At 44.3% G+C, this 13120-nt stretch overlaps 3 protein-coding genes across 3 annotated transcripts; 2 read left to right on the forward strand and 1 right to left on the reverse strand.

Moving 5' to 3' along the window:
* Positions 1–12: 12 nt before the first annotated feature.
* Positions 13–2450, forward strand: V865_000587 (uncharacterized protein; the record flags this gene model as incomplete). The annotated part of the gene is made up of 4 exons (XM_066224417.1): positions 13–1865; positions 1997–2104; positions 2221–2308; positions 2391–2450. The coding sequence occupies 4 exons, from the start codon at positions 13–15 to the stop codon at positions 2448–2450; spliced, it is 2109 nt and encodes a 702-aa protein (XP_066080514.1).
* A 1999-nt stretch (positions 2451–4449) lies between these two features.
* V865_000588 (uncharacterized protein) lies at positions 4450–5522 on the reverse strand (the record flags this gene model as incomplete). Its single annotated transcript, XM_066224418.1, has 5 exons — positions 4450–4556; positions 4615–4708; positions 4792–4884; positions 5005–5122; positions 5182–5522. 5 exons carry the CDS (start codon positions 5520–5522, stop codon positions 4450–4452), a joined length of 753 nt encoding a protein of 250 aa, XP_066080515.1.
* Positions 5523–6099: 577 nt separating this feature from the next.
* On the forward strand, positions 6100–12660 carry V865_000589 (uncharacterized protein; the record flags this gene model as incomplete). The annotated part of the gene is made up of 7 exons (XM_066224419.1): positions 6100–6674; positions 6754–7282; positions 7505–7940; positions 8000–8950; positions 9074–12218; positions 12288–12416; positions 12522–12660. 7 exons carry the CDS (start codon positions 6100–6102, stop codon positions 12658–12660), a joined length of 5904 nt encoding a protein of 1967 aa, XP_066080516.1.
* Positions 12661–13120: the final 460 nt, after the last annotated feature.

Consider the following 13120-nt stretch of genomic DNA (forward strand, 5'->3'; position numbering starts at 1 on the left):
TGGTTCGGCACAATGAGCACTCTGGAAAACGTAGGGGCGTTCTCTAAAGTGGATGTCGGATGGAATATCAGTCCCAACGAAGGAAGTAACATGTCCCCATTCTCACGTGGACTGCCATCACTGGGCAATAACCCCGCAAAAGATGAGAGGTATGGTAAGAATGGTGTCACCCCTTCAGGAGGAAGGTTCAAAGATGGTTTCAAACCCTCCGCAGGTCCGGCATGGGGACCTTCCCCACCTGATACTTCAGCATTATCATCGTCGGTACATAAAGCTCTAGGAGGTGGATACGGACAAGGGCAACCTTTCACTGGTGGAATGGGAGGAAATGCATATGGAGAATCAAATGGAGGGAATAGATCAGGAGCATCATCAAGAAGACATAGTGTATCTGTCGTAGGTGGACCAGGAGGTAGAAGGGAATTTGCTTTTGGCGAACCTGGAATGGGAATCACCTCTATGAGTCCACCCTCAAGAGGTTTATTCGGCTTTGAAAGTGATTTAGGAAACGCCTTGAGTCTGGATATTGATCAAAGCAAGAGGACAATTAGAGATGAGGAGGTGATAAGTTCAGGATCATTACCTAAATTTGGATTCGGCGAATCAGGAATGGGACATCAGCGTATATCGTCCATCAATCGACCTAAGAATGAAGGGATTTTCCCATCATTCGGATCAACCCCACCTAGAGGTAGATTAGAGACTTTCGGGATACCCGGAGAACGAGCTACCTCAGGTGAAAGTAATGGTAATAGCAAGAGATTCTCTCTGGAGAGCGCTGCGGTCGGTTCACCAATTGTAGGACACGAAAGAATTGCCAATGGACATTCTAATGGATTGACGGGATCACCAGAAGGTACAAAAGATCTATCATTATCTACGTCAACGATCAAATCGTCTACGTCTGTACCTGGACCTGGACCAGGTGCGATTGGCACACCCGGTGCAGGACCCCAACCACCACCATCGTTTATTCCAGGTCAGACACCGTACCCTATCGGCGCTAGACCATATGGTAATCTTCCTCCCCCTCCACCTGGTGGACCCACACCGGGACTGGGACTGATGAATAATGGATCACCAGGTCAAGGTATGTTAGGTGGACCAAGTGGGTTTGGTAGAGCCCCTCTTCCTCCTCAGGGGTACTACGGTATGCCTCCCAATCGACCTCCGCCAGGCGTTCAAGGATATAATGGACCAGGGCCGGGACATTCATTACCACCACTCCCACCACCTGGATCAGCTTACGTAGGAGGTGGATCGTACTCCAACCAACCACCTCCTCCATTCTATCCTAACAATTCACCACCTCAACCTACCTCTCCGTCATTCTCTACTTTATCGTTGAGTGATCTGGGTAAAGGGATCCCATTGGGATCACTGGCAATTACGACACCACTTTACATAGTGACTTTCAAAGCTGGACGAAGGGATATCTATTATTGTCCTGATCCTACATTGTTAATCTCGAATGGGGATAAAGTGATTGTAGAAGCTGATAGAGGAAGTGATTTCGGTACGGTCATATATGATCAACTTACACCGAACGATATCAGAGATTGGCAAGAAAGACAGGCTACTGCAACGTTACTGTCTGGTGCAAGTCAACATCAACCTCCTGGTTTGGCTGTATCTGGTCAATTACCACAACAACAGCAAGTGCAACAACAACAAAAGAGATTGTCCGGTGAATTTGGTGTACCTCCTGAACTTTCTAATATGGACTTGGACGGGTTGTTAAGTGGTTGTGGACCGTCGGGGCAACCTGATTTAGCGGGAAGTACGATCGTGAGAGGACCGCTGGCCAAGGAGTTGACACCGAAGAGGATATTCGCGAAGAGCAGTCAAGGGATTGAAGAGCAGAAGTAAGTGATGATACCCTCTTACATGTCAATGACGATCTCATTGTCAATGCTACTGCCTATCAGACAGAACAAAGTATGAATTGAGAACGTTTGCAAGCTAACTCCGCACTGTTTCACTTACTTATGTATAGTCGTATGAGGGAAAAGTTGAATGACGAGTATGAAGCGATGATGATCTGTCGGGAGAAAGTCATGCAGAGAGGGTTACCTATGCAAATTGTCGATGCGGAATATCAATGGTGAGTAACTGATATCATACTCATAGGCAAGGGTCTGAGTTGAAGTAGAGGTGATTGATTGATTGATCGATCGATCAATATGCTGACAATGTTTTGTGTGGGGCTTTGGGTCATAGGGATCGACGAAAACTCACTTTCTACTTCAAAGCCGATAAGAGAGTCGATTTTAGAGACTTGACAAAAGAGAATTTCAGGATATTCAAGGTTAGTCTGGATTTGGTATTTGTTCTCATGTCATTTCTAGATGTTCTGATGGATACTGATTGTTGTGTGGATGTGAATACAGTCAAGAATCTGGATGTCTATGGTTCCCAAGGATGGTAAGTCTATTGGAATAAATGAATGATATCCAAATGAATCGTATCGAGAGACATGTACTGATTGAATGAACCATTACACAATAGACCCAAGAGGGTAAAATATGGATTACCGACCGATAAAGATTTGATATATAGTACATAAATATATGAAGATAAAAGGTAGATGAGAAAGACAGACAGAACGAAAGAAAGTCAATTGTAAAATAATAATACACAAAGTATACATTGGATTGAAATTGAAATTGAAGATTGGAATCGATGCAGAGGTCGCGAATGAAGAAGGAATTAGAAGATGAATTTGTAATACTATATGCTTTTTGTTTCCAGGTACGTGCGTGTTTATATATATGTATATGATATAATGGAATATAAAACAGAGAGAGATACATAATATGGTACATGTTAAGAAGTGACAAGATAAAGATGAAGATGTATGTATTGTTAGGTTCCTTTTACATTTCACGAGCACATGTTACATTCCATATTCCCATCGTAATACAGAATCTGCGTACATGTTCTTGTTTGTTGATCATATATTCATAAGCAACACCACTCGTACTACTTAACATCTATGCATCTGACATCATAACAGGACAGTGCACGTACCTCACGAGAGCAAGCAACCAAGTTGAGCGGCAAAATGGTCTGATCTCGTATCCTCGTATTCTCGTATTTGTACAAACAACGCCATCCACTGCCCGTCCCCTTCAGCTCTCCACCAGTGTATCGAATCAAATCGAATCACCTTTAACAGGTCCTACTCGTAATGACCGTTAACTCCGTGGACTTATCTTTTCGAGATCTTGTCAACGCTAACCATCAGACCATCTCAGGTTCAACGAGAAGAAATTGTCGACACATGGGTCAAACTCCTATGCCGATGCTTTTACTCGAACTGCATCCATCAGATGCTCTTAGAAGAACATTCAAGTCACCATCGAGCCTGGAAGACCATCGTCAAGTGTTGAAAAGATTATCTGGCTGTTAGTGTCTGCTGGGATTTCTGATATTCTTCTCGCTTTTGGGGGTTTCCGATATCTTCGAGCCTCCTTTTTCCCCTGAGACTCTTCTTGTCACCTCAAGAGCCCTCAGTTGTACAAGACCGTATAAGGCAGACATGTCATTACCCTCCTCTGTTTGCATATTCGATCGAAATGGATCGCTCAGTGGCGACCGATATTCGGTAAGTTATCAGTGTATATATTTCCATCATTCATCATAAAATATTCATGAATCTTACTGATGGAGCGTCATCCCTCTTGTTGATGAAGTCAACTTCGCTATCAACTTCTTTGTGTGATTTGAAACCACAGGTCAATGGCCTGCCAGATGGCGTCCGAAAGGTGAAGTCGATGAAACCCATATGCTGAATTACACAAAGAGGCTGAACCTCTCCTCCTTCTCAAGCCCTGATTCACTCACAAGTGCATTTGTGGAGCTGTGCAGGGATCACAAATTGAGGGAAAAAGCTGTGTGCTATCCTAAATTTTACAAGTATATGGGTCTCCGAAGTCGGAATTATAACGAAGCCATAAAAGCTATCAAGAAAATCCAGGAAATCCAGGAATCGATGATTTCTGCCAGCGTCATGGATCAATTATCTCGTCTAGCTAATATGGAGGTCGAGTGGAACCATATCCCGATGGAGCCTCAGGGTGATGATGTGAGTAGCCTCTTCCATCTGTATTCACACTCGATGACATGCCTTCTCGGATTACTGTACCCGTCATATATTGATGGTCGTTTTTTCCGTTTTTTTGTTTTTGTTTTCGGATGTAGCCTGTAGCCATTGAACAAGAGAAATCATCGATAAAGCCTATTACGGCAGACACGGATATTCTGTGGTATGCCTTATTGATTGTAATCGTTGTGGGAGTTGTTGTAAAATTGCGATACATTCCATTCGTAGCTTATATAATCTGAATTTGCAACTGGTCCGTACAGTCTGCTCCTTGTAAATGTATACAAAGCCATGTCTATACAATGAGTAGATACGCCCAATGGGTTTGTTCGCACGTCTGTCTTCTATGGTGACTGTATCGAACGGACCGAAACCGGAAGGGTCGCACCTGCAGTGGAAGGCATTGTTGGGTTCGCGACTGTTGGATTTACAACCCGAATCTGGAACGTACCTAGCGGTCAGTCGAGAAGTCAGCGGAATTCATCGTAGTCAGGTATGGCTTTACTCACACTGAGGTAGTCCACTCGATTCAGCTGTTATCACGGCGTTCATACCTAATCTAACTAATGCGCCTTGTAGTAGAGCTTGAGGGAATACGAGATGCTATAATGAATTTGCAACGTCGAGGTATCAGCGATAATTCTGTGATATGATCAGATAGCATTGATTAAATCAAGGTAACTTACAGGTTTAGCAGTTTCTATATCATTCGAAGAGCCTTTATAGGTTGATAGAGGTATGAGAGGTGGGAATGAATGAGATTGAAGTACGAATATACCCTATAGATGATTGTTAACACCCATGTCGAGAAGCGATATTTGATTTTGGATTTTATAAAGGCTTCATGTCATTCGAGTTTTATTGCGGAAGATGTGAGTGATAAGAATCATTTTACTCACCTTATGATTCGTACGTAGATTATCAATCTGTTTCGAGTATACATACAAGAATAAATCTTTACATATGAACTTGATGATATCCAAGTGAGTTGCCAAAGGTGGTCTTGCCAGTGTCAACCTGAGTCGACCAACAACATCAGCAGTAGCCTACAAGAAGAAGATACAGCTATGACATACTTTTCAGCAATGTGACCACCGACCATCAACCCAACTCTCTCTACCTTCCTAGCCAGCGCATGTTCGACGAGCTTCTCTTCCTCCTCCTCGACCTGTTTCCCTTTCCCTTTCTCTAAAGGCGGTAACAGCCCCTCGGACCTTAGGGAATCCTCCTGCTCCCTCTTTCGCCGTATCACATGCGTTGACGAGTCCCTCAGCAAGTCGAGTACATTCGGTAGGAGGTAATTTGGTAATTGCGAGTCGATGAGTACCGGAGCGGGGTTGGCTAGTTGATGGAGTGCTGGGGGGATTGAGGGTGGGACGGGGAGGTGGGTGGATGAGGTTGAAGGGCGGGATGACATTGTATCTCTTTTGACGAGGTCTGTTTATTCTTTAGTTGTTATACTTGAGAGCTGGTCTGCTGTTATGAACGGATCTATCTTGACGTTTGCTACTCACGAGTAAGAGTACGCGATCACGCATCGAGACGAGACTGATAACGATAACGCTAGTACCGTATTCAGGTGCAATGACGTGGCATACTCGGATCGACTGATTGATTATGATTACGCGTAATTGGGACCTGACCTTGGCAGTTAAGTCACGATATGATCCATCGACAACCACCACTCTCCAATATGATGTATCAACCACTACAAAGGCAACCTATTCTACACTTCCACACCTCACCAATATAAGCAGAGCCATCAACCGCTACACTCTTTCAGAATCTTGTCAACGACATTCATCGTAACGAACCACAAACGAAATCAGGTCACGCGCCTTGGACCGTAGGACGTCCGTTGTCTATGCTCTTCACAACAAAGCATCTTATGTCTTGAGAGGTCAACAGCAACGAACACACGTAACTCATCACCTCAACGCAAGCCCTATCACCTCAATCCCTCTGATCTGCACAGCTCGATCATATAACCCACCATGCCGATGCCAGGAGAGAGGTTTCTCCCTTCCTCTCTCAATCCATTCTCACGATCATCCGGCTCTGGTTCAGGTGCAGATCAAGCCATTCAGGCATCCTCATCGTCCTCTAGATCTTCAATCTTACAGCCTATCCCCTTGACCGGTTCCTCAAACTTACCCCCTACAGATCCTCATAAAGCTCTATCCGAGCTATTGGCCACCTCGCACATACAAAGGGACAATAAGATATCCAATTCAGTCAAGGCAGCCTTGATTAGAAGCTTATTTCAAAGTATATGGCAAAGATCAGATTGGATAAAATACTTCTTACCTACCACTATCAACTCACCTGATGTAGGAAGCTCGCCGGAGAAGGTAGATCTGAAAATACCGAGTTTTGGGAATTTGAACGATTGGTTGATCAATGATTTTCAAGATAATTCACCTTCACCTAAAACGTGGAGTCTAAGTACAGCTCAAGATAAGCTAGATGAGATCTATAAATCCACAGGTCATAGGTCATTTAAGAAAGTCAGAAATGGGACGATATGTGGGAAAGTGTTTAATCGATTTGATAGGACATTCACTTGCAAGTGAGTACTGATCTTGTTAAAATCCTCATCTTGAACCATACTATTAGAATACTAATAAGTCTTGTTTGTGATGTTCCAGGACATGCGCTATAAATCCTTCTGTCGTGCTCTGTGCGGAATGTTTCCATTCATCCGATCACGAAGGGCATGAAGTTTTGTTCGGACAATCATATTCGTTTTCTGCATCTTGCGATTGTGGTGATCCATCAGCATGGAAAACCGACCCTCCATCATGTAAAGGATGTTCACATCATCCACCTCTGTCGGAGGGTGAAAAACCAATACAAACTCTAAAGTATGAAATACCGGATAATCTTCTTTTGGCAATTCATCGTACAATCGTAATGGTCTTGGAGTTTATCATACAAACATTACAACATTCCTTGATTCCCTCCGAGTATGGTCATTTACCGAAGACGGAGGAAGAAATGCGTAATTCGGAACAACCTACGGGCGAAATGAAAGAAAGGAGGGATAAGGGACCGTGGAGCGTGGTGATGTGGCAAGATGAGAAGCATGTTTCGAGAGAAGTGGCTAGACAACTTAGAGATGCTCTGGGAATTAAGTGGGAAGTAGCGGAACAGTGGGTTAGGGAGGTAGACGAAGTGGTGAGTGGACTTGCGCTATTACTCTTCTTCCCTCCCTCCTTCCTTCCATCCTCTTTTCTCCTTCAATACCCTCTCCCTCTGCCCCCTCCCCATACTCCTCCCGCCATTTTCCCCCTTCCCCCTCCTTCTCTCTCCTTATATAATCATAAATTACGCAGATCGTGAGACGTATTTACGTAGGCGATGTAACCATTCACTAACGAGCCTTTTTCGCCTATCCAGGGCCGCAAAATTGTCCTGGTCTCATCGAACCCTATAATAGCCTTCCACGGAGCGAGCATGATCCAGCAAATCGATGCTCCTGTCTCATTACGTCTTGCCTCCGACTCATTTAGGGAAGAACTTGTCGGAATCTTGATATCTTGGCTATACGATATGGTCCAATCGACAATCGATGGAGACGATACAGTGTTCAAGAGGATGTTAGCGAAAGCGCTGTACGAACCGAGGTTAAGAAACGCTGGAGTAGGTGCAGGAACCCCTTTAGCACCAGATCTGAAAGATCTTGAATGGGGTAAGATTATGGGCGGCCACGATACGAGAAGGATCGATTGGTTGTTACAGTTAGATTCTAGATTGTGGAAGAAAGCCAAATGGGAGATGAGACAGATATACTGCTCGGTGTTATTGTTTGATCAAGATGTGAGGAAGGATCTGGGTGAGTTTGGTCATGCACCAACATTTAGTAGTTACCCAAACTGACGATATCGATTTCAGCCTCGCGATTCGCAATAAATTATCCACGGTTGGTCGAACATTACATCTTCCAAGAACGGGAACTGGATACGAATATCATTTATTCATCGGCTTACCTCATCTTCACCAATGGAGCTGTTTGTGTACATGCCACAGCCAAAGGTCAATTGTACAACAACGTAATCAGTGTTGCCCACGCATGGTTCACTGGGCAAAATATCAAGACTGACGGGTGTGATCGACTGGTCATTCCTCCTCTTCATTTCGATCCAACAGATAATTCAGCGAAAAGTCGCATGGATACTGATGCACCTGCATTCAGGAATAAGAAAGGACTGGCTCTACTTGGTCATCTTAGAAGTATGGTTCGACATCCAGAAATGAGGAAACTCATCGTTCGACAACCCCAGTTATTCAACCGAGCTTTATTGTTCATCAATATGTTTGTGGGATTACAACCTCAGAAAAGGGAACAGACCGAACACGTAGAATACGAAGTCGACTGGTACAAATCTTTCATCATCTTACCGGACATGTCTAAACTCTGTCGAGAACTTGGAGAAGTCTTCTTAAGTGGAACGATAGATAATGTCTTGGGGTCTATGGCAGTGGTGGTTAATAGGATATTAACCGATATGATGTTGATGTCCAACACGTTGGATAAAGAGAAATATCAAAGACCGGTTGAACATGATGTTCAAGATGTTTTATATAAAAACTCAAGATTCTCACTCATCAAACAATCTGTCACTCGCATAGAAGCTTTCAGTTTCCACCATTATCTGAATTACCTCTTGGCGGAAATGGTGAAATCGTTTGGAAAACATCTTGGCCAGTTGAACGATGACATCAGCACTTCATCCTTGAGGGGGTTGAATTTCAGGCAGATAATGGAGAAATTCGTGTTGAGAGCTCAGAATCAGAGTGACAGTGAGAGGATGAAGTTGATGATTATCGAATGGTCAATGCAGAGTGAGTCTTTATCTTCTGGGAAGCTCTCTAGAGAATTCGCTTCATTCATCTCTGCCGCCGGTGGTTTCTGCTTCTCGTGGAATTGGCATAGAAAGGACATCCAACTGACACACTGATTTCTAGCACACGTCGTCCTCTCGCAAATCCGTGCTGATATGTGGAAGAAGAACGGTGCTGCGATGAGAATGCAGCACCACCATTATCGAGAAATGACTCTCAGAGAGGCAACACTCGATCAAGATTTCTTCCTATTACAGTTTGGTCTATGTATCATTGATCCCCTCAAGTTCATGGTCGCTATGATAGATCGATTCGGCCTATCGCCGTGGTTCAGAGGTAACCCGAAGAATCCAGATATCTGGTTGTCCCACGCTACCGAACCAAAACAACGTATCAACCTCCTTGAAGATTTCTTATTGCTGGTCATCCACCTTGTGACATATCCAGCTATCGTCGATGGCTGGTCGAGAGACAAGATAACGCGAAAACACATCATACACCAACTTGCAGTTCAACCTTTGACTTATTACGAAATTTACAAGAAGCTACCTGAAAGAAGTCAAGAGGGAAGCGTCACGCCCATCCTGAGATCAGTTGCCGATTTTAGAGAACCAACTGAATCTGCTCCTGGACAATACTCCCTCAAAGACGAACTGTACGACGAAGTCGATCCATACTGGCACTACTATACCAAGAACGACCAGCGTGGAGCTATGGACAAGCTCATCGCTAGGGCAAAGAAACGTAATCCATCGTTGGAAGATCCCTTCATCTTGCCCAGACCCCTCGAACTTCCTCCTGCCGGGCACCCATTCTCCAACATTGGCGACTTCCTCCACACGAACGTCGTCAGCGACTTGGTCTACTGGACGTTATCGCATTGTCTACATATGGGCGATCCCGATCGATGGGCTCTGATCGTTCATGCCGCCATGCCAGCTGAATCGAAAGCTGCACCGGTTATACCTACCTGGGACTTTGTGCTTGACTACTCTCTCCACCTCGCTATGGTAGCTCTATCGGTCGCTCCAAGCCAATTTGCTGAAGCCTCGCTCCAGATCAAAGGAGCTGATGGTGATCATTCGACTTTCCAGAATTTATGGATAATGCAGACTCAGTCGGCATACAAGCCATACAAGGCGAGGGTTGACTATATTTTAGAAACGATAGTGAAACACCTACCAGCTGAATATACCGTCGACTACCGGGCAAACAGGGAAGCTGAATCATTACTACAGCTTTCCTCACCTGCGAAACCTGATCCGAAAGCCGCTGCCGCTGCAAGGCAGAAGGCAATCATGGCTGCGTTCGCAAAGCAGCAGCAGAGCTTTGTAGCAATGATGGAAGAGGAAAGTGGCGATGAAGATGAGTCAATGGCAGCAGATACTGATATGGATCAAGATGGGCATCACGCTGAGAACGAGACGTATGGACAATGTATAGTCTGCCAGGAGGATATCACTTCAAGAGCTCCCGGTGGTATGCTGGCCCTTCTTCAACCTAGTCGAACGATCCGAGAAGCGGTCCACGATAGAGATTGGTTTGAAGAGTCTCTTCAAACTCCAACAAGCCTGGATAAACCGACGAGATACCACCGATTCGCATACGAAGATGGTGATCGAGCTGAACCAATCTCAACACAAGGTTATCCTAGCACAGCTCTGAAGTTCGGAATTCACATGTCTGCGTGCAGTCACTTCATGCACGATCAATGTATGTCGAATTACTTCGAAGCTACCAAGACTCGACATACACAACAAGTCCAGAGACATCATCCTGAAAATGCTGTACGTTTAGAATACATGTGTCCCTTGTGCAAATCACTCGGAAACGTCTTAATACCCGTTGAACCCAGCATGACACCCAGGAAACCTGCTGTTGTCCTCAAGAAGGAAGGAGAGAAACTACCTAGTCTGTCAGTGACTATACGGAAAGTATCGAGTGAGGGTTTACTTCGAGTGGCGGACAGTCAGAGGATATGGGATCATCATTTCGAAACCGGTGAAGTGATACCTTGGTTCTCGGATTGTATGTTCTCGGTTCATTCATTGGATCACGCTCATCGAAGAGGACATATGAAAAGTACTTCTCGAATGGCTGATCGAATGCGAGGATTGATCCGACCTCTATCTGAACAATCTCATCGTATTCGGGGGAAGAAGACTCACATGTACTTGCCCGACGATATGGTTGGATATACCGTTTCTATGGCTGAAATAACCCAACGTGGACTTGGTGGACCAACGACTATAAATGGAAAAGAAGTATTATCGGTTGCAGAGCAAATACCGGAATTGTCAATGAAATTAATCAAGAAATTGATTGGGTTATTACAATTGGAATTAGATTTATATTTCGGACCTGGATTCGATAGAACTGCGCTGAGAGTAGGAATCTTCGCCAGATTCTTACCTGATTGGTATAGATCTTCGACATTACCTTCACCACTCTTACTTCGTAAACCGCTCGGGATGGTGATCGAAACTGCCGCGATAGCACCTGACTTATTACAGTCGGTGATTGTCATGGCATATTATGCCGAGTTGATCAGATCAATGTTCGGATTAGCCTTATCAATCAAGAGAAGTTGTATATCCTCTTCAACGACCAATTCATCATCAAGCTCTTACAAGATGCTCCAACCTTCGCCACGATCAATTCCACCGGAAGATCCAACTGTACAAGATGCCCTCGAACTATTTACGGGAATCAAACCTATAATGTTATCTATCTTACGAAATGCTGGACCTTTCGCTGACGCTGAGTCAATCGTCAATATGGTCCCTGATGAGATGTTAGCGAAATTGGTATATTCACATACACTACCTTTCCTCCGAAGAGCGGCAATCATTTACAACGCCGTATCGGGTTCTTACCCCATGATGACTCCCGAGACGTTAGATACTCTCCAAACACCTGGTATATGTGAATACAGAAGGTTGTTGACCTTGCTGGGTATTCCTTCACCTCATGATACGCTTCGTGATCCATCAACGACCGAAACGCCAATCGTAGCTAGATGGTTAACCCAGTGGGCCTCTCAGGGACGGATCATCCCGTCTTTGGAATATCCAGGAACATACGAATTAGTGAGATTACCTACCAAGTGGGAAACGCTGGTATTGGACTATCAGAACAGGAAATGCTCGAGATGTAAGACAAAACCTACGTACCCTGCGTTATGTCTTTTCTGCGGGGAGATGGTTTGTCTAGGAGGGGATTGTTGTTCGGTTGGAGAGGAGGGGGAATGTAATTTACATATGAGAGAGTGAGTCGAGGATATGCCATGAGTATGATGCAGTATTAAAAGCTGATATGGTTGATGTCGTGGTGATAGGTGCGGTGCGGTAGTGGGAATGTTCGTAGATATACGAAGATGGATCATACTCTATCTGTATGCTGGTTCGGGAAGTTTCGGTCATATGCCTTATTTGGATGAACATGGAGAATTGGATATATCCATGAGGTGAGTTTACCCCTGTTCAATGATCATTTACCTCTGTTCGAGTAGACTAAGATCTGAATTGGGTGCTGATGCTGATGTTGATCGTGGATGTTTTTATCTCTCTAGACGAGGTCATAGACAATACGTCCATATTGGTCGATTGGACGAACTTCGAAAAGCCACTTGGCTAATGCATAATATACCTCATCTAACAGCCAGGAGATTGGAGTTGACTTCTGATGGAGGAGGTTGGGGATGTTTATAGGGTAGATGCTACAAGTATGGTCTCTTGTGGGGTCGATTAGACCGGAGCATAGAGAACAAGTTGTCTTCTTTACATCTCGCCTTGTTTTCGATCCATAGTTCAGCGATACCTCCACATTTTTCTCTTGTTCTGTTTCAATGAAAGCATTATATACAATGTAAAATAATGTGATTGTAGCGAATATCCTTATGAACATACCTTCCATTGAATGAATAGCATATCATGTATCATTGACACAAACACGCTATCGAGTAATTGTATGGTGGTAATTTCAGTAACTACTCTAAACACTCTTACGAGTCAGTCCAGTTGGATCGTTTCCCTCCACTCTGACTGACCTGACTGGACATCAAGTTATCGAATGTTTACAATTTACGATTTGACACCTTCTTCTTGCTTTGTATACTTACCTACCTCCATATTCTACCCGATCGATCTTTACCACACGATGTCAGAACAG

This window comes from Kwoniella europaea, chromosome 1 (genome assembly GCF_036810445.1).
Source record: "Kwoniella europaea PYCC6329 chromosome 1, complete sequence".
In the NCBI taxonomy this organism is placed as follows: Eukaryota; Fungi; Basidiomycota; class Tremellomycetes; order Tremellales; family Cryptococcaceae; genus Kwoniella; species Kwoniella europaea.